General features: G+C 39.4%; 1 protein-coding gene across 1 annotated transcript in view; it reads left to right on the top strand.

Moving 5' to 3' along the window:
* Window positions 1-21,947, top strand: part of Iqcm (IQ motif containing M) — a 370,694-nt gene that overhangs the window by 158,663 nt on the left and 190,084 nt on the right. Inside the window, exons 8-10 of the mRNA XM_075977882.1 lie at window positions 1,468-1,663; window positions 14,232-14,376; window positions 18,246-18,380. Coding sequence (XP_075833997.1) covers window positions 1,468-1,663; window positions 14,232-14,376; window positions 18,246-18,380 — 476 coding nt within the window. The remainder of the gene's footprint in view (window positions 1-1,467; window positions 1,664-14,231; window positions 14,377-18,245; window positions 18,381-21,947) is intronic.

Below are 21,947 nucleotides of genomic sequence, written 5' to 3'. Positions count from 1 at the left end.
CTTTCTTCCAGCACTCAGTCCAGGTTTTCCCACCTACCTAAGTTTTTCCCTATCAACAGGCCAAGGGAGTCTCTTTATTCATTAGCCAATAAAAGCAACACATAGACAGAAGGACCTCCCACACCAGACTTGCTCGAGGACTCACTTAATGCAAAAATAAAAACAGGCCAGAAGAAAATAAAGCAAAACCACAGCCACAGCTAGTTTGAGTCAAAGATTTACTCTGAGCATTAAGAAAACTCGGTGTGAAATCCTGAGGCCTGCACTGGAGAAGAGGCAGCTGTGGTGGGTAAACTTCTCTGTGCATCTCCTCTAGGTATGTGCATAGGAGACATAAAACAGTTCTGTTTTTTAGTATCTATATCTATATGCTAAGAATTTGTGAGAGAAAAAGACACTGAAAGATTTTGAGAAACTAGTTACCATGTTAAAAATAAATCTTATCTATGATTTTTATAGATACAAATGTGCCAAGGCTACATATTCATACTATATACATACTCATGGCAGAGAACTAGTGGTTTTCTTCTGTGCTTATCATTAGTGCTGCAGGATTATTTACATTAGTATTGAAGACTGATCATAGTTTCCGTGGTTTATTCTGTAGCCCAGGATCCTGCTTGCCCCTCTCAGGTCTATGGTCTGGATTTCCAGGTGATGCTAAGTTGGCATATATGTGACAAATGATTTGATATTTAAAGTAGAACGAAAGGGACATGAAAATTATTTATACTCACCCTCTATCTTTGAATAGTTGTGGATATGTTTAAAATATTCACTTTCTTTTGATTTTTTTTTCCATTGGAAGTTTCATGTTACACGTGGTATATTGATTCTAGCATTTCAGCCTTCTGTGGAACTTTATCAGCATAGTTAAGTGACGTGTCATGTTAACTTCTTTTTTTTTTTTTATTTTCGAGACAGGGTTTCTCCATAGCTTTTGGTTCCTGTCCAGGGTCCAGGAACTAGCTCTTGTAGACCAGGCTGGCCTCAAACACAGAGATCCGCCTGCCTCTGCCTCCCAAGTGCTGGGATTAAAGGCGTGCGCCACCGCCCGGCTCATGTTAACTTCTATGTACAAGTCATAGTACATTTTTTATTTCAATGTATTTGTCATTGAAGGCTGACCTAATAGTAAAGGCCTGTAATCCTAACTTCTCTAGAGGCTGGGGCAGGGAAACTCATGAGTTCCATACTTGTTTGGGATACAGTGAGTTTAAGGCTACTTTGAGCAACCTAGTAAGACTGTGTATCAAATTAAAAACATAAAAAGAACTAGGGATGTAGCTCAGTGGTAGAGTGCTTGTACAGGAGATCACAGCTTGAATCCTCAGTACTAAGGTGTGTGTGTGTGTGTGTGTGTGTGTGTATGTATGTGTGTGTACAATCATCATCTAAAGAATTTAAGACTGTAGGTATGTTTATTTTTCTAGCTATCGCTAAGAAGTTTTAATATTTTATTTTTAGGTCAAAGACTGTTATGAAGTCAGATAAAAGAGACAGTAAAGTTAAAAGAGTTGGGCCACACTTAGAAATTTACCAATTGTTCCAGAAAAGAGACAAACTTGTGTTTACTAAAAGAGTTATTAAACTGATCACCATCACACAAGCATTTATCAGGGGATGGCTTGAACGTAAAAGACTTCAAAGAATAAGGAATAAGGTAAGAGATGTCTCACAGACAAGCGTCTTTGCATTTGCTCATGTATTCAATTATAGAATTTTGAATAGTCTGCTGGAAGTAGTTGTGTAATTTTTCCAACAAAGTTCTATCTACACTTTTTTTGATATACATTTCTTTTTATTTATTTATTAAAGATTTCTGCCTCCTCCCCACCACCGCCTCCCATTTCCCTCCCCTCCCCCGATAAAGCCCCCTCCCTCATCAGCCCAAAGAGCAATCAGGGTTCCCTGACCTGTGGGAAGTCCAAGGAACCCCCACCTCCATCCAGGTCTGGTAAAGTGAGCATCCAAACTGCCTAGGCTCCCCCAAAGCCAGTACGTGCAGTAGGATCAAAAACCCATTGCCATTGTTCCTGAGTTCTCAGTAGTCCTCATTGTCCGCTATGTTCAGCAAGTCCGGTTTTATCCCAGGCTTTGTCAGACCCAGGCCAGCTGGCCGTGTGAGTTCCCGATAGAACATCCCCATTGTCTCAGTGTGTGGGTGCACCCCTCGCGGTCCTGAGTTCCTTGCTCGTGCTCTCTCTCCTTCTGCTCCTGATTTGGACCTTGAGATTTCAGTCCGGTGCTCCAATGTGGGTCTCTTATCTACACGTTTTTGATTAAGAAAATGAAATAAATAATTTTCACTGGGAGCAGTTTTCTCTCCTGAGGATTTGAACATGGAATAAAATACTAGGTTTATCTGTAGCTCGACAGTTCTTTTTTTTTTTTAATTTTCGAGACATGGTTTCTCCGTAGCTTTTGGTTTCTGTCCTGTAGACCAGGCTGGCCTCGAACTCACAGAGATCCGCCTGCCTCTGCCTCCTGAGTGCTGGGATTAAAGGCGTGACCACCACCGCCCGGCTAGCTCGGCAGTTCTTAAACCAGAGCAAACTGTCATATTGGGTTTTTTTAATTTTTTGCTATTTATTCTCGAGTTACAATAACTGGAAGCTTTCTTTTCCCCAAGCCTCTGGGTATTCCTGCAGTGTGAAATGTTTCCTTTTGAAAAGAACTCTATGCAACCATTCTCTCCCCTCAACATCCATCTTGGCAACTTTCAGAATCAGCAACTCCAATTTTCAGAATAAACCACAAATATTCTTTTGGCTGCTCAAATCCAAGAAAACCCCAAATAGATGTTGGTAACACTGTGAGAACATAAGAAATATCCTCATCTTGAGGGCAAAAGCTTGGAAGCTCTGAAGACTAAAATGAATGAGAAGTGTGCATGTTTCGCAGAGTAGCCCTCGGGAAGGGCTTGCGGTAGTGCCCCTCAGCACCTGTGTGTAAGAACACAGCTCTCTGCTATGTGTAAGGATAAGTGTACCCATTATGTTATCATTATATATGATGACATATTTTACATACATCATTATATATCATTCTGATATTAAATCTAAAGTTTTGTAAGAAATAAACTTTTTAAATTGTTTTTATTGGGCTATACATGTTTCTCTGCTCCCCTCCCTTCCCCTTCTCTTCTACCCTCTTTCGTGCTACCCACACTCCCAATTTACTCAGGAGATCTTGTCCTTTTTTCCTTCCTATTTAGATCCATGTATGTCTCTCTTAGGGTTCTCTTTGTTGTTTAGGTTCTCCGGGGTTGTAGACTGTAGACTGGTTTTTCTTTGCTTTATGTCTAAAAAGTCACATGTGAGTGAGTAGTTATTATATTTGTCTTTCTGGACCTGGGTTACATCACCAGGTAAACTCTTAATATACTTAACCCATTACTGATTCTTTTAGGTAGCTCATGTGTCTGTTTTACAAGTGAAGAAATGCAAGCTCAGATATGTAAAATCAAGTGCTCAGAGTTGAGTGAAACAGCTGATGAATGCCTGTCTGGCACCAAAGACTGCTTATTCTACATCTCTTGTCACCTACTTGAAATACTCCGGGCAAGACTGTTTCGGAATCTAATCAAAGCCAAATCATAGACCTGTCTCTATAGCTCAGACCCAGGTGTTACACTGCCTACTTGAACTTTTCATAGCTAGGTCACACTTCATATAGCCTGAAATGAACTCATTTTCTTACTTTCCCAAGTACTTTCTCCCTTGCACTGCCTATGCAGTACATCAACTGTGCAGGACACTGCTTAGAATTGACTGCGTTTTTGACATTTTTATTGCCATACCCAATTGCTATGAGTTTCACATAGTTTTACATTATCTTTTTCTCTGCTTCCTATCCACCGGATTTTATTTTAATCTGTTCTCACATGAATAAGTACAGTGGATTTCCAGCTGATTTCCTTGCCTGTGAGCTTATTCTCATTTAGCCCTCTGTAGTCTGTGCCACATGTTATAAATTCATCATTGTTCCTTAGTTCTCCTGGTCTTATGCTACCTTACACTGACTGGACATGAAGTGTGAACTTCCTGACAAGGACATATAATCTCCTGTCTCTGGCTTCTGTCCTGAGCAGCACATGGCGCTCCTTTGCATATGCTTTAGAAATTAGTAAATTCCATATTTTGATTGCACACTGTTTTCTTATTGTTTTGATTACTTTTAATCTTAGCCAGGAAAATTCTGTCTCCTGATTATTTTCATAAACTCCAAGTCATTCAGGCAACCAACCCTCCCATTCTGCAATCCAAAGTGCAGAGAGGCAACCAACCCTCCCATTCCGTGGTCTACAGTGCAGAGAGGCAACCAACCCTCCCATGCCGTGGTCCACAGTGCAGAGGCAGCCAACCCTCCCATTCCGTGGTCCACAGTGCAGAGAGGCAGCCAACCCTCCCATTCCGTGGTCCACAGTGCAGAGAGGCAACCAACGATCCCATTCTGTGGTCCACAGTGCAGAGAGGCAACCAACCCTCCCATTCCGTGGTCCACAGTGCAGAGAGGCAGCCAACCCTCCCATTCCGTGGTCCACAGTGCAGAGAGGCAACCAACCCTCCCATTCCGCGGTCCAAAGTGCAGAGAGGCAACCAACCCTCCCATTCCGTGGTCCACAGTGCCGAGAGGCAACCAACCCTCCCATTCCGTGGTCTGCAGTGCCGAGGCAACCAACCCTCCCATTCCGTGGCCCACAGTGCAGAGAGGCAACCAACGATCCCATTCTGTGGTCCACAGTGCAGAGAGGCAACCAACCCTCCCATTCCGTGGTCCACAGTGCAGAGAGGCAACCAACGATCCCATTCCGTGGCCCACAGTGCAGAGAGGCAACCAACCCTCCCATTCCGTGGTCCACAGTGCAGAGAGGCAACCAACCCTCCCATTCCGTGGTCCACAGTGCCGAGGCGCAACCATCTGCACTCTTCTGTTCAGTTCTCTACGTTAGGATTTTCTATACTGTGTACACAACTACCCATGGCTGTGCAATGCTTAATATTGTCAAGTTGACAGCATGTAGACTCACTATGGAAGCAAATCTCTGGGCATGCTAGTGAGGAATTGTCTAGATGGATGTAGGAAAAGCACCCTAAATTGAGGCTGTACAATTATAGGCTGAATCCTAGTTGAATAGAGGGGGGAAAGTCAGCTGAGCAGCATTCATTTCTCTCTGCTTCATGAGTGTAGACAGATTGTGACTAACTCTTTCTGGTATAGTCGTACCTCCCTGCCATCATGGACTCTATCTCCTGAGACATAATGGTAATGATGATACTAAATACTCTTCCTTCCGTAGTTTTCTTTGGTTAGTTATTTGGTCATAGCCAAGAGACAATCAACTAATATAGGCAGTGCAATGTATATGACTTAGTTGAAAATATGAAGTTTTTATTTTTGTATTCATATCACCACATACTACCCTGACATATTATAAACAGTCTCTATAATTTCGACTTATTATCCACTATTTTTCTTCTTCATTATCTTTCCATGTGTTTAAATGTTTTTATTTGGGTTAGATTATAACCCCTGACATGTTTTCTACTATTTTATTTATTTACTTATTTTGGTTTTTTTGATACAGGGTTTCTCTTTGTAGCTTTGGAGCCTGTCCTGGAACTAGCTCTTGTAGAACAAGCTGGCCTAGAACTCAGAGATCTGCCTGTCTCTGCCTCCTGAGTGCTGGTATTAAAAGTGTGTGCCACCACCGACTGGTGTTTACTACTATTTTTAAATATAGAAGAGTGTTAAACCTATGGCCTTTTCCCAATAAGTAACTAAGAAATAAATAAGTTAATTCAATAAAACATTATTTTTAGAAGTTTACCATGGTATCCTAGTGATGCACAACTTCTGTGTGTGCAGCTTTGATGTCTTATATAATGTAATTATATTATTTCCAGCTTTCTGAAAGAATAGTAGTCATTCATTACCTCTGGAACAAAAATGGACTCAGAAAATTTAGCAATATTGAAATCAATATGAGGTTTAAAAGAAGAGACATGTGTGGGGAATGTTGAATTTCTCTGTGGCAGTAGAATCTGATATAAAAACAACAGGAAGTACCTTTACAGGATCTGAGCCAATAAAAAGAAGATAGTGGACTTTCATTTAGTTATAAATTCTGTTATGGTCATTGATTTTTTTGTTGTTGTTGTTGTTCTGTTGAAGGAGGGAGGGCCTGCTTTTCATCCCAGCCACCCGGCTAGCTTAACCCCCTAAATAATCACACAGAAATTGTATTAATTAAGTTACTTCTTGGCCCATCATATCTAGCTTCTTCTTGGCCAATGCTCATATCCTGATTTAACCCATTTCTACCAATCTGTGTAACACCACGAGTTTGTGGCTTACCTGGAAAGATTCTAACCAGCATCAGTCTCAGGCAGGAGGTTCATGGTGTCTGCCACACTGCCTTCTTCCCAGAATTCTGTTCTGTCTTCCCCACCTACCTCAGTTCCACCCTATCAACTAGGCCAAAACAGTTTTTTTAATAACCAATGAAAGAAATACAAATACAGAAGGACCTCCTACACCATTGTTCTGTGACTGGCGTGGCATTTTGTGGATTAGATGGCTGCTTTGTTGATATGGTTAAAGTTGATTTGCCTAATGACAAAATGTTAGAGGGACAGCCTGATAGTGTAGTAAATGATGCTTCTAGGAAAATACTTACATGAAGGACTGTTGCTGGTGGAATTTATGATAGAAATTCTGCTCTTGAGACTACCCAACAAATCACTGGTAGTTGACAGCATGGTAGCAATCCCTTTACTGGGAGACTTTCAAAGTCATTTGCTAGGCTTCCACCTTGGAACCCCATTTTTTTTTTGCTATGGACAATATTTACTTCAGTGATTGTTCAGTTTTCATTATTGCTTTTGGAAATCCTCTCAGTTTCGGTACATTTGGAAGTAATGAAATAGTTTTCAATTATCTTATCAGTCATAAACCAAAAGATTGTGGAGATTGTGATATTTAACTACCAACATATTTTCTATTACTCAGGAAGTTCTTTTCTTTTAGAAATTTGTTTGTTAGTACATGATTTTGGTATAACAATTCTAAAAATTTCAATGACACAAACAGGATAAATTTCTGAATATAATATATCTAAAATTTTACTTAATATCAATATTTTATTTATAATTTAAAGTAAGTAATTTTTGTCTTTTGGTAATGTTGATCAAACTTTTAGGTTTAGGTTAAGAAAGCACCACTTAAGATCTTAAAATTCAAATTTCAAAGTTACTGTAGCAATGTACCACCCATTTCATATTTTAGAGCTTAGAAAAACCTTTGAAAGTTTGATAAAATAGTAATCACCTCTCATTGTCATATGTCAAAACCAAGAGCAACAACAAAGTCTGTTGTTCAGTCTATTCAAGGCTTTCACGTTGAATGTCGACATTCTATAGAATAGTTATATATATATATATATATATATATATACACACACACATTTGGCTCCTAGGTACCTAGAGAACTTTCATTTACTTAACAATATATCCTCTTTTAGCTAATGTTTTTAATTAAAGTAAAATTATATCAATTCATATATATATATATATATATATTTAAATGTAATAAAGGTCACTAAATTTTCGATTCAATTCCCTGGTATATGATTTCATAGAGCACTCATACCAGTTGAAAGTACAGATGACTTTGAAAAGTCTTTGGCATTGTGTGAATACTTAATTTAACAAGACCACCCACTTAACCCAAATGACTGTGTCTGGTATAATGGCTGGGCAGGGCCAATATAGTGATATGTAGAGAATTCTTTGTCGGATGGCTATGGAGGCATAGCAGCATAAGAAAAATCTATTTCATTGACCTTCGGTGGGATGTATCATTTTTGAAGCTTGTAGTGTCTTGCGATTTGGAATTGAGGAAGCTAAAGATATTAGGCATATTAAGAGTGCTCTTAAAAGTCATGTTTAAAACCATATTATTGAATCATATTATTAATCAAGACTTATCACATGTACTTGTATGTAATTTGTGATATTTTTTCCAAGCCAAATAAAATGTTTATTTAATATTTTTTTTAAATTTATTTATTTATTAAGGATTTCTGCCTCCTCCCCGTCACCACCTCCCATTTCCCTCCCCCTCCCCCCAATCAAGTCCCCCTCCCTCATCTGCTCTAAGAGCAATCAGGGTTCCCTGACCTGTGGGAAGCCCAAGGACCGCCCACCTCTATGCAGGTCTAGTAAGGTGAGCATCCAAACTGCCTAGGCTCCCCCAAAGCCAGTACGTGCAGTAGGATCAAAAACCCACTGCGATTGTTCTTGAGTTCTCAGTATTCCTCATTGTCCACTATGTTCAGCTAGTCTGGATTTATCCCATGCTTTTTCAGTCACAGTCCAGCTGGCCTTGGTGAGCTCCCAATAGATCAGCCCCATTGTCTCAGTGTGTGGGTGTACCCCTCGCGGTCCTGAGTTCCTTGCTCGTGCTCTCTCTCCTTCTGCTCCTGATTTGGAGCAGTTCAGTGCACCATTTTTAATATATTGCATATCACCATAGAACCTTCATCTGGTGACGGATGGAGATAGAGACAGAGACCCACATTGGAGCACTGGACTGAGATCCCAAGGTCCCAATGAGGAGCAGAAGGAGGGAGAACATGAGCAAGGAAGTCAGGACCACGAGGGGTGCACCCACTCACTGAGACAGTGGGGCTGATCTATTGGGAGCTCACCAAGGCCAGCTGGACTGTGACTGAAAAAGCATGGGATAAAACCGGATTCTCTGAACATGGCGAACAATGAGGGCTGATGAGAAGCCAAGGACAATGGCACGGGGTTTTGATCCTACTTAATGTTCTGGCTTTGTGGGAGCCTAGCCAGTTTGGATGTTCACCTTCCTAGATATGGACGGAGTGGGGAGGACCTTGGACTTTCCAGAGGGCAGGGAACCCTGACTGCTCTTTGGACTGGAGAGGGAGGGGGAGAAGGGTGGGAGGAGGGGGAGGGAAATAGGAGGCTGGGAGGAGGCATAAACGCTTTTCCTTTTTTTCAATAAAATAAAAAAAATGGGATACAGATCTAAACAGAAAATTCTCAAATGGCTGAGAAACACGTAAGGAGATGTTCAACATCCATACGCATCATGAAAATGCAAATCAAAACTACTCTGAGATTCTATCTTATGCCTGTCATAATGGCTAAGATCAAAAATACAAGTGACAATTCATCCTGGAGACTATGTGGAGCAAGGGGAACACTCCCTCATTACTTATGGGAGTGCAAAGTTGTACAGCCACCATGTAAGTTAGCACACTGATTTCTCAGAAGGCTGGGACTCTACTGTTCTTGGGCATATACCCAAAGGATCTTCAATCATACTACAAAGACACTTGCTCAGCTGTGTTTATAGCAGCTTTATTTTGAGAGCCAGAACCTGGAAACAACCTAGATGTCTGCCGACTAAGGAATGGATAATGAAAATGTGGTGCATTTACACAATGGATTGCTACTTACCTGTTAAAAACAAGGACACCAGGACATTTGAAGACAAATGGGTGGAACTAGAAAAAAAAATCATTCTGAGTAAGTTATCTCAGACCCAGAAAGACAAGCATGCTATGTTTTCAGTCATAACTAAATATTAGCTGTAAAGTAAAGTATAACTATGTTGCAATCCACAGACCCAGGGAGACTAGGTAACAAGCAGATCTCCTTGTGAGGGGGAAATAGAAGATTTTGTGGTTGAACCGAGGGCTGGTAGAGATGGGAACAGGAGTGATCATGTTTTGGGGGTATGGAGAGAGCAAGTACTGAATGCTCAGTGGAGATGGGCATTTTGGTGTCAGGCAAAAGTCTGGTGCAACAGAATCTCCCAGTAATCTACAAGGATGACTCCAGATAAGATTCCTAGCAATAGTGGATAAGTAGCCTGAGCTGCTCATCCCCTGTGACCAGATTGGTGCCCAGTCCAATTGTCATCAGAGAGGTATCTTTCAGCAGCTGATAGAAATAGATGCAAACCCACAGCCAAGCATTAAGTTGAGTTTGGGGAATCCCACTGAAGAGGAGGAGAAAGAATTGTAGGAGTCAGAGGGGAGAAGGACACCACAAGAAAACTCACAGAATCAATTAACCTGGAATCATAGAGGCTCACAGAGACTGAACCAACAAACAGGGAGCCCAAATGAGACTGAGCCAGGCACTCTGCACATATGCTATAGTTGTGTAGCTTGGTTCTCTTATTGGACTTCTAACCGTGGGAACAAGGGTTCTCTTTTATTCTTTTACTGGCTTGTGGGACCCTGTTCCTCATTTGGGTTGCCTTATCCAACCTTAATACTTGGGGAGGTGCTTAGTTTTAGTGCAACTTGATACGCCATGTTTTGTTAATATCTGTGGGAGACCTGTCCATTGGATTGGGGGTGAGAAAAAGTGGGGGCTGAGGAGGGAAGACTGGGAAGAGACGAGGAAGAGGAATCTGCAGCCAGGATGAAAAATGAATGAATAAATAAATAATTAAATATGTTTGTTTTTAAAAAAAGCTACACCTCATAATAGTGCCATTCTTCAAGAGCAAATATGTTCAAGCTACCACAAACACTGAGTTTGATGTGCCTGTGAGAGATGTTTTAGAGAGCTAGAAGTTCATTGGGAATGTGGATTTACAACTCAAAAAGGAGAATGGGCCACAGAATAGATGAAATATTTACCCTTTGATCTTAAATTTCTTTCAAAGGACCTTGTGACAAAGTTATTTATTTTGTTAATTATTCTGTCCTGCCTCTTCTCCCACTGAGAGGAGCTCCTTTGCCTCAGTGAAGTCTCTGTTCCTTTTTATGCAGCTGCCCTGTTGTACCCAACTGAAACATTCTCACTCTGGAGCTGTCCCCATGCCTCTTAAAGTAGTTAACTTTGTCAAAACAGTCATCCTTGAAATCATATACACATAAAAAACAAAACTACTGTGCTGGTTGTATTTATATATATATCTGTCATGCGTGTGTGTGTGTGTGTGTGTGTGTATAAAATGTGTGTGTAAAAAAAACAAAAACAAAGAAAAAGATACCAGCAATTTGAGAGGAAGTGAGGGAGCATGGGATGGGTTCGAAGGAAGGGACATGATTACGGGGGAAAGTGATATAGCTACATATTAATTGAATATATTTAAAATAAACTTTTAGTTAAAAATGAACTTGATTTTTCTTCAGAATACTCCACAGAGTTATCAATACTAAAACAACAGAAGCCCTTGCCACAGTCATTCCTTACAACATTACAGTCTTTTGACTTAACCTAACTTCCTTCTTGATTTTCTATGAACAATCATGTTCTTATTTTCTTTTATCTCTGGTTACTGCTTTAATATTTATGGGCTAGACCTATTTCCCTTCGACTGTGATTTATCTCAGTATTTCTTTTATAGAATTCTCTCATTACTGTACATAGTTTCTGGAACAAAGACATCTATTTCTATGACTCTAGTTGCCATAAAAAAAGAATGTTTCTAAAATGTATGGGCACAAGCAAGATATTCAGAAGGCACACTTGCCTAAGAGACTGATTCAGAATATTAGCAAAAACAATTCTGCTGACCCCAATGTGCCATTTTATGTTTCTACTTAGTCAAAGAAATAGGCATTAGGCTCCAAATAAATTGCAGGAATGTTCTAAACTGTGCAGACACTTTTTTTCTTCTGAGACAGGGTTTCTCTGTGTAACAGTCCTTGCCGTTCTGGAACTAGCTTTGTAGATCATGCTGGCCTTGAACTCACAGAGATCCACCTGCCTTTACCTCCTGACTGTTGGGATTATACGTATGTGTTCCCACCACCTGGCTTCTTGAAGAAAATTTAATGGATATCTAAGATTTCTATTATAAAGGAATTACATTCTATTAGAAAGACGATAACCTGATATGAGTTAGATACCAAATTGAGGAAAGAGACAGTGCCTTCTTCACTTCTGCTCGACTAAGATAGTAACATTTTACTGGCTAGGAAATGGACATCTAAATCACAATTGGTGTTTCCTGTATTTATTACTTACATATTTAAATGTCTGCTTATGGATATGAGCTTAAGGCAACTATTTAGAGTATCTTTTTATTTCATTTTATTATTTTGAATTTTATTTCATGGACTTACTTATTTAAGTATGTTTTCCTTCTTTAAGAGGCTTTGTAATAAAAACTCTCTTGGTTATTGCCATATGTCAGTGTTTAGATGGGATTCTTTTATTTTATTATTCATTTTTATTGAGCTCTACATTTTTCTTTGCTCCCCTCCCTGTCTCACCCCTCCCCCTCAGCTCTCTCCCAAGGTCTCGATGCTCCCAATTTACTCAGGAGATCTTGTCTTTTTCTACTTCCCATGTAGATTGTATCTATGTATATCTCTCTTAGGGTGGTCCTCATTGCTGTCTGGGGTCTCTGGGATTGTGATTTGTGGGCTGCGTTTCTTTGCTTTATGTTTAAAAACCACTTGTGGGTGAGTACATGTGATAATTGTCTTTCTGTGTCTGGGTTACCTCACTCAAAATAATGTTTTCTAGCTCCATCCATTTTCCTGCAAAATTCAAGATGTCATTATTTTTCCTGCTGTGTAGTACTCCAATATGTAAATGTACCACATTTTCCTTATCCATTCTTCGGTCTCTGGTCATTTAGGTTGTTTCCAGGTTCTGACTACGACAAACAATGCTGCTATGAACATAGTTGAGCACATGTCCTTATGGCACGATTGAGCATTTTTTGGATATACCGAAAAGTGGTATTACTGGGTCTTGAGGAAGGTTGTTTCCTAATTTTCTGAGAAATCACCACACTGACATTCAAAGGGGCTGTACCAGCTTGCACTCCCACCAGCAATGCAGGAGTGTGCCTTTTACCCCACAACTTCTCCAGCATAAGTTGTCATCAATGTTTTTGATCTTGGCCATTCTTAAAAGTGTAAGATGAAATCTCAGAGTTGGTTTGATTTGCATTTCTCTTATGACTAAGGATGTTGAACATTTTCTTAAGTGTCTTTCAGCCATTTTAGATTCCTTTGTTGAGAGTTCTCTGTTTAGGTCTGTACTCCATTTTTTTTTATTGGATTATTTGTTCCTTTGATGACTGATTTCTTGATTTGTATATTATGGAATTGAGACTTCTTAGACAGGATTCTTAAGGCCTATTATATCATTTCCTAAGAGTTGAAATAAATCAACACAAACACATTTATTAAGATAGGTACTAGGGTTAAGAAGCTACACTAGTCTTTAATGTTCTCTTACAAAGCCCTGAGCAGCACAAAAATTAGTAAAATAGACAGTAGCTGCTGCTTCACAGATGGAACAGGACAAATGGAAAGTAAACAAGGAAGGGTCTGCTCTTGCTAATCAGGAGAGGAAATTTGTGCCACTAAGTGTCACTGTGCTGAAAGAAGCCACATGACAGAGTCACAGAAAAGACCGACTGAAATGCTCTTAAGTCAGTAAGAATTGAGAAATATCAATCAATAATTTATGATGACTTTCGTATTATACTATTGTTAGAAAACCTAACCTATATTTTATCCTATATTTTATATTAGTTACTTTTTTAGTATTACTAATTATTTGACAAAAAGCAATGTAAAGCTGGATTTACTTTTACATTCAACTCAGAGAAGTACAGTCGGACACAGGAGGAAATGTGTCCTGGGTTGCTCTCCTTTTTTGTCTTTCTGTCACAAATTACCAGGACCAACAGCAACTTGTGAGAGTTGTGTTTGTTCTTTACCCAGCACGATCTCAGTCACTGGAGAAAGGCAGGGAAGGAAAAGGAACTGCAGTCAGGTGCTGAAGCAGAAGCCATGGAGTGGTACTTACCGGCTTTCTTGCCATGGCTTGTTTGCCTTGGTTTCCCATACACCCAGCACCACTTGCTCAGGGCTGGCACAACTCCTGTTTGGCTGGGTCCTTATGTGCAATAGTTAATCAAGGAAATGTCTCCAAAGACTTACCTACAGTCGATGCAATTGGACATTTTCTCAATTGTGGCTTCTTCTTCCCAGATGAATCTAGCTGTGTCACAATAACAAGAAACTAACCAGCACAAAAGATATTTTGATGAGAGCAGCTGTCAGGGAACAGCAGACAGTGGTAGAAGCATTTTTCTATGCAGAAGACTTTCAAAAATGGCTTTAACCTAAACTGTTCATGGTAGATGCCCAAATAGGTATAACTAATAGAAATATATGAAGAGCATTATCATATTTTTTATTTTCATAGTCTTCATATCATGGACCAAGTTTGAAAGCAGTTATCACCATGTATCAGTGCTTAATCCACCGTATTAGACATCGCCTTGGTCTTTGGAGGACAAGACAGATTATAAACTTTGGAGAGCTAGAGGAATGGATGGACAGGAAAAAATGTAAGTATTGTAGTCTCTTCTTGTTTGCTACTAAGTTTAGAATGAAGTTTTAGACAATGAAAAGACCTTTTATCTACTCCTAGCCAAGAAGGCAAACTTTAGTTTATATTGGGATTTGTATTTTAAGGTGGCATTTCTGTGTACTTGGATTCATTCATTAAATCTTCAGTTTATAAACAGTAAAATTCTCCTTTGGCGACACAAAGTGTAAAAGGATATTTAAAGGGACAGTACTGGAAAGACAGGCAAAGAGTCAGATTTCACAGAAGATAAAAATCCAAGCTGCTCCAGAGACCTAAGGTTCATAAAGAAGGAATGAGTCTATTCTTTCCTGAAGAAGAGAACAAACCAGCCACATTACTTAGAGATGATCTGTCTATCTCTCATCCATCTGTCTGTCTGTCTGTAGATATATCTATCATCTATTGAGACAGGGTCTCACTTTTCCCGGCTGACTTTAGAACTCTCTATGTAGCTAAGAATGACCTTGAACTTTAGCTCCTCATCCCTCTACCTCCCAAGGGGTGAGATTACTGGTTTATATCACCTTATCTTGCAGTGTTGGAGAACTCAGAGTTGTATGTATGCAGGAAAATACTTTACCAACCAAGTGACATATTCAGTATGAGACACTATTTTAAAAAATCCAGATTTCCAAGAAATTTTAAATGAATAATTTAGCCTAAGCCCTGAGTCTGGTAGTTTGAACTGATCATAGAAGGTCTTGAAAGTTATGGTTGGGTTCTCCGCCCTTTTGGGGAGAGATGGGTTACTCCTGAAATGAGTATAAAATTTTAATTCTAGGTGAACATTAATGCACACTGAGAAGATTGATTTACACATTACTTCAAGTTGTTGGGAATTCTGCTCATTAAACAAAGACAATTTTTAAAAAATAATTTTATTTATTTTTGCATACCAACCACAATTCCTCTTTCCTCCCCTCTTATATTTTCGGGCTTGAGAACAGATCACAAGATACACAAAAAAAATCTACTTTAAGAGTTTTATTAGCAAAGGGAAAGGAAAGAAAGGGAAGGGAAGGGAAGGGAAGGGAAGGGAAGGGAAGGGAAGGGAAGGGAAGGGAAGGGAAGGGAAGGGAAGGGAAAAGAGGGTAATGTCCAGGCCTGTAGGAAAAAAGCATGGAGAGAGAAGAGAAAGAGAGAGAGAGACCGAGTGGGAATGTCCTGTTTTAAAGACACTCTAGCACATGTGCAAGGGGTTTAAGTAGTTACATTATGCATAGATTATGTAAGACTTAAAGCCCAGGGTAGCCAGGCAATTTGTCTGAACACTGAAGATGCATGCAGGCCCTAGGACCTGGAGATGCTAATCCCTGTGGTTAAACATTTTGTCTGAATACTGACAACCAATAAAAGCCCTGGATGTGATCTAAATACCAACATCCTCCTCATGTTTTCCCCTTCTCCCCCTCAACCCCCAACTCCATCCACCCCTCCCATGGGGAGTCAACAAAGCCTGAGAAAGGACCAAATCTCAATCTCATCTGCCCCCTGCTCCCTGCATCAAGGCTGTACAAGGTATCCCACCATATGGAATTGGCTCCCTATGGCTAGTTCATGCACCAGGTATAGCTCCTGGTCCCAATGCCTAGGGGATTCACAAACAGACCAGGCTACACAACTCACAGCTGTCATCCACATACAGAGGGCCTAGTTTAGTCCCGTGTAGGTTCCCCAGCTACTGCTCTAGAGTTCCTGAACTCCCACAAGCTCGGTTCAGCTGTCTCTGTGGATTTCCCTGTCATGACCAAAGACCAATTTTTTATCGTTGACTTTCTATTTTTTATTTGATCAGTTGAGTGTTGCTTAAGTATGACTAGACCGATTTCTTGAAGAATGAAAGTGAATGATGCAAGTAAATTATACTTAACTGGAATCACTTTTTGCTTTTATGGGGATTTTGATAGTTGGGAAGGGACCTGAAGATTATACACAGAGAACATGGTAAGTTGTTATCGTTTATAAAGAGGTTCCAAAAATATTGTTTTTTCATTTTTTGTTTGTTTTTCCAGGCAGGTTTTCTCTGTAGTTTTGTAGCCTGTCCTTGAACTAGTTCTAATACACCAGGCTGGCCTCAAACTCACAGAGATCCATCCCAAAAATATTGTTAAAGGCATAAAAAAATGTAGCAGGGACAGAACGGAAGTTAAAAAAAATTACACTATTATGAGAATTCATGAAAATAATGGAGCCAACTTTCTCAAAAACTAAATTTTCATGCAGCGGTTGCCCCTCCCTGCCACTCCACAGGGCTCCTAAGTCCCTGGACAGATTAAAGCTCTGAGGCAATGAAATGCAGATGCTGGCATTTCTGGTCAAAGGGCCAGAAACAGAAGGAGGCCTTGCGCTCTGCTCTACAAGGCAGGGAGAACAGGTCCTAAAAGCAGCAGTTTTAATTTGTAAATTTGAAAAGCAAAGATAAACGTATAACCTACATCAGTTATTAATTAGTTCTGTTTCTGATGGTTTTGAAGATTTGGCATTGCCATTCATATTTAGGAATTTAGGTAGGAATTTCTTAAGGTTTTTTTTTTCTTTTTTCTTTTCTCTTGCTGTGAAGTCAGTAAGCAGAATGCAAACATTGCTACTAATTGTATTCCTGAATCAGAAATCCAAAGTATAATAGAAATCCAAGTGGTTAGAGTGTGAATTGAGAGCTGAAAGGGTAAAAATAGGAGGAAGTAATGACTACTGATCCAAGTCGTCAGGAGTCCGGGACCTGGGATTCTTGTTCCTGCTGGCGACACTGTGGACACACGGCGGTTTTCATGTACTGTTTGTGGGCATTTAAATTAGCAGCTCCATTATGAAGAACAGGTAGGAGATTCAAAAAATAAAAATAAATAGGTCGATCTGCTGTTACAGACCTAATGGTTAGAACAAGAGGTCCACATCTCAAGGTCTGCCTAGGCAACTTGGTGATCCCGTCTCAAAATAAAATGAAAAAGAGTTGTGGTGGTGATACACAGTTGTGGAATACTTGTCTTTTGTGCATGGGATCCTAGGCTCAGACTCCAGGATCTTAAAAAGAAATTTAAAAAGAAAGAAAAGAAAAACAAACATCATGTGATCCAGCTGAACCATCCTGACTGTATATTCAAAGAAGTAAGAGCAGCATGTCAAAGAGACACCTGCATATCTGCACACCCGTGTTCATGGTCATACTAGTCATAATAGTGCAGACACGGGTCAAATTAGGTGTCTAGCAACAGATACATGAGTAAAGAAGCCATTTTATAGATCCACACTGCAGTGTCAGCCGTAAAGAAAAGTTAAATACTTTTATTTTCAGCAATATGCAAAGTGAAATATGTCACACACAGAAAGACAAATACCACATGTCCTCTCTTACATATAAATGTTTTAAAAGTCATCATGAGCATTGAATAGCAGCTATTAGTGGCAGGGAAGGAATATGGGAGGTGGGATTTGAATGGTTTATGCCGTGTGTGTATTCTAGATTATCACACAGTGAATACAACTTAATAAAAGTAAAATATTCCGAGTTAGAGTTTGTAATGAAGTTTTGGTGTGAATATGTGTAATAAGGTCTGAGATCTCTTGTCGTGAAAGAGATTCAGCCCCCACTGCACCCTGTGTTCTCCATGGGGAGCCAGACTGAGTTTCAATTCTGTGGAAATGGGTGAGAAAGAGAAGCCCCTCCTCTCGTCCCTTGCCAAAAGGCTGGCACCACCCTGGCTCCTACAATCCCAAAGACTCATGCGTACATGTGACATTAAAGCTGGGATTGCCATTGCTTCCGGTTGGGAAGGACTTTTCAGGTGACTTGTCCTTGGCGCGTTATTTGTAAAAGAAGCTATATTATTTTACCTTTTTGGCTTTTAGTTTATGAAACCATGTTTGCCAAGAGAGAAGACTGGCAAGGGTTAGAGAGAAGCGAGCTGCTGAAGTACTTCAATGACTGTGGTCATTTCCCTACGCAGAACCAGGTTGATCAGTACTGGGACCTGTTCCACAGACGTGAGTGCTGCGTCTCTCATTCTTTGCCGGCCTTCCTTTGTCCTCTCCTTGCTTTCATCCTTGTTCCTTCTTTATCTGTCTTGTTTTATTTATCATTTAGTCGTGTGTAATCATTGCACATTGTATTTTATTAAATAAGGACAGTTTCTTGCTTGAACCCATCCCCATATGTCCTTTGCCGTCTGCTCAACCATAAAGTCCCTTCCCTCAGATTTGTTTCTATCTGAACTTAATCCATATGAGGAAGAAAAGTTAAAAGAAATTAAAGTTGCTTTTTAATTGGAGAACATAAAAATAATTTCAGCTTTTTCTTTAAAATATATATTTTGATATATCAAAAAGTTGTATCTAGAAATGTATGTTAATCACTTTTTCAATTAGTATGATAACTACGCTGTAAAGAAAAATGATTTAAAAAGAATTATTTTGACTTGGGGCTTCAGAGGATTCAAATGCAGTGAAACGGAAATGAGGGAAGAGGGGAACAGGACAGCAGAATGCTGAGCACGAGGACATGCCTCAAGGAATGTGTTTCTGGAAATTTCTAGAACCTCCCAGAAAAGCACTGTCTGCCAGGGTCAAAGCATTCAACACTGAGACCGCTGAGACCACTGGGGACATTTCTTTTATAATGAAACTATGCAGAATATATTTAATCTATAAAATTTAAAATTGCTGCTAATTTTTTTTCTCCTGAATAGTAAGATTTGATCCTGATAAACACTGCCAGGTACAGACACATAAACATTGTAAGAAAAGCATCTTCCAATTGGAAAATAATTTCTTGCTGGGTGTATAGGTTAGCGATACAGAGCTTGCCTAGCAGACACAAGGTCAGGGGTACAGTCCACAAATAGTAAATAGACGGAAGGATAAAACTGTCTGATAATATTTAGTAATGTATGTGAAGTAACATTATTCTCATCTATAAAGTCTAATAAGAGGAAAACCATCACAGACGTTTGAAATCTTTGTGAATTAATTTTTTTAGCTTTATTTCCCCTAGGGTTATTGAAGTTTAATGGACAAAAACATTTGAGTTGTACGATGTGGTGTGATATGCCACACATTGATGGCCAAAGTCATGATCCAGCATATCTGCCATTGTCATAACTTCCTCCTGTGTATCTGTGTAGGAGGGGATGGTAAAGACTTTCTCACTTAGAGAGTCTTAAGTAAGCTATACACCATTATTCATTTCTTTTTCCTTCTTACTAAACTTGTTTTAAAATCATGCTGCTGTATTTTGGATTCCTTGTTCATTACACAAGTACATGTGTCTTATTAGTATCTTACTGGTTTACTTAACTGGTACCAATGGCAACATATTCAATCAGCAAAAGGAGGAGATTATGTAGTATTTTCCTTGGAGCGTCTTGCTTGCTCCATTGAGTTCAATGTCCTCCAATTTCATGTATGTTTTCTGCACGGACCAGTTCAGCCGGGACACTGGGACCAATGGGATAGGGTCTCAGGAATAGGTGGTAAGGACTTGGCAAATGACAAACAGACACAAGACTCAAAGGAATCACATCTGAATGCATCTTTACTAGGCACGAGGCTCATCCTTTATACAGAAAAGATTGCTTAACAGCATGTATTGTTTTTTCATGCAGTACAGATTATTCTTAGAATCATTATGTCAGATACATAAGAATAGATTTTCATCAGACAGATGTCCCCAGTGTGAGTCTGTGGTTGGTCATGCTAGACATGGCCTGACATTAGTTTTGATATAAATCTTTATCTAGGCTATGAGTTCATAGCATTTTGAGCTAAGGGCAAGCAATTGTGGTATATAGTCTTTTTATATTTTTGTAATCTATGTAGAAGAATGTTTTTTATATTTTTAACTCCTTTTTAAACCTCTTTCAAAACCAATTTTAGGATGTTATAGGCATTTATCTCTTTTTATTTTATGTTGAATTTGTCTTAATTGCTTAATTGAGTTTATCTTTTGTTTTTTATTTATTAAGCACCAGATTAAACATGGAAACCTTTTTAAAAATGTTAACCCATATTTTTCCATTAGCATCATATACTCCTGTTTATGGCAATGGTTCATCAGTAGACTCTGGAAACTTAAACTATCTTCCCTTCCAGAAGAAACCAGACTGTATTTCTTAGAACATAAGCAGGTAATTCCAAGAGTGCAAGGGTTCCAATGCAGGAAGCACAGCATATACACACCTTTTCTGTGGGCACTCTTCCTTGAAACTTGTGCCACATCTTAAGTGAGAGATCATGCAGACTCTGCAGGAGGTGGCATGACATTTTCAAAGTGACAAAGCTTCCTTTATGATGATGGGTACTATCTATTTGTTCATGTAGACCTTATTTCTTTATTTACACCTCTGCTGATAATGCTCAAGAAGATACCATGATAATACCATGTCTTAATATCTATTTTTGGCATTTCTACAGTGAGCATTTAGGTACTTCTTTGCCATGATGATTTAATTACCTTGTTCAGATGTTCAGAATTATGATGGTTCTGGATGATTTTTATTAAAACAGCATTTCTGTATTGTTTTCTGTATTGGCTGCAGCAACTTACACTGCTACCTACATTTTCAAATGTTCCTTCTTCTCCCATCTTTACCACTTATCACTTGTCTTATTGGTACTGATCATCAGCTATTATAGCATATGTGTAGTGGCATCTCAGTGAGGTTTGAGTTATATTTCTCTGATCATTAATAATGTTGAGAATTTTTTCTTATTGTTGGTTATTAGGAGTTTGGGGCTTTTTTTGACAATGTTCTGGTCCTTGTCCATTTTTAATTGATTTTTTTTTGTGAGTTTTAGTTATCTAAACTTTAGAATTTTTTTGTGACGCTTTCTGTATTAACCCATCACAGATAGTTTATCAGTATTCTTCCCACTCTTCTGGCTGCCTTTTAGCCTGTTGGTGTTTGCTTTTCCAGTGTGTTAGCTCGTTAGTTAGTTGTAGTCTCACTATTTGTGGTGATGAGGCGAGCAGGCCTGCTTTTGTCCCAGCTCGCTCTGTAGATGGAGCGGCAGGCTGCGATCCTGGAGCCAGGCCACCAGCATGGCTAGCTTTACACCCAAAATAACAACACACAAATTGTATTCTTTTAAACACTGCTTGGCCCATTAGCTCTAGCCTCTTACTGGCTAACTCTCACATCCTGATTAACCCATTTCTAATGAGTGTAGCATGATGAGGTAGTATCTTACCGGGAATATTCTTAACCCGCATCCATCTTGGAGAGGAGAGCTATGGCGACTGTCTGACTCAGCTTCTTTCTCCCAGCATTCTGTTCAGTCTACTTCGCCTACCTAATTTTCTGTCCTATTAAAGGGCCAAGGCATTTTCTTTATTAACCAATGAAATCAACACAAAACAGAAGACCCTCCTCCATCAACTATTTATTTTATGTTTTTGTTGTTTGCTTTTGTGGTGATGTCCGAAATATCCTAGCCAACCATTTGCAAGAGTGCTTTGTGCCCAATATCATCTTATAAGAATTTCATGGTTTGAGACTGCATTTTAGTGTAATCCTTTTTTTGGTGGATGTTTTATAATTATACAACACAGGTACA

The sequence above is a fragment of the Microtus pennsylvanicus genome, chromosome 6, assembly GCF_037038515.1.
Source record: "Microtus pennsylvanicus isolate mMicPen1 chromosome 6, mMicPen1.hap1, whole genome shotgun sequence".
Classification (NCBI taxonomy): Eukaryota; Metazoa; Chordata; class Mammalia; order Rodentia; family Cricetidae; genus Microtus; species Microtus pennsylvanicus.
Note: the sequence above shows the minus strand (reverse complement) of the source record. Positions and strands in the feature narration are given on the sequence as shown.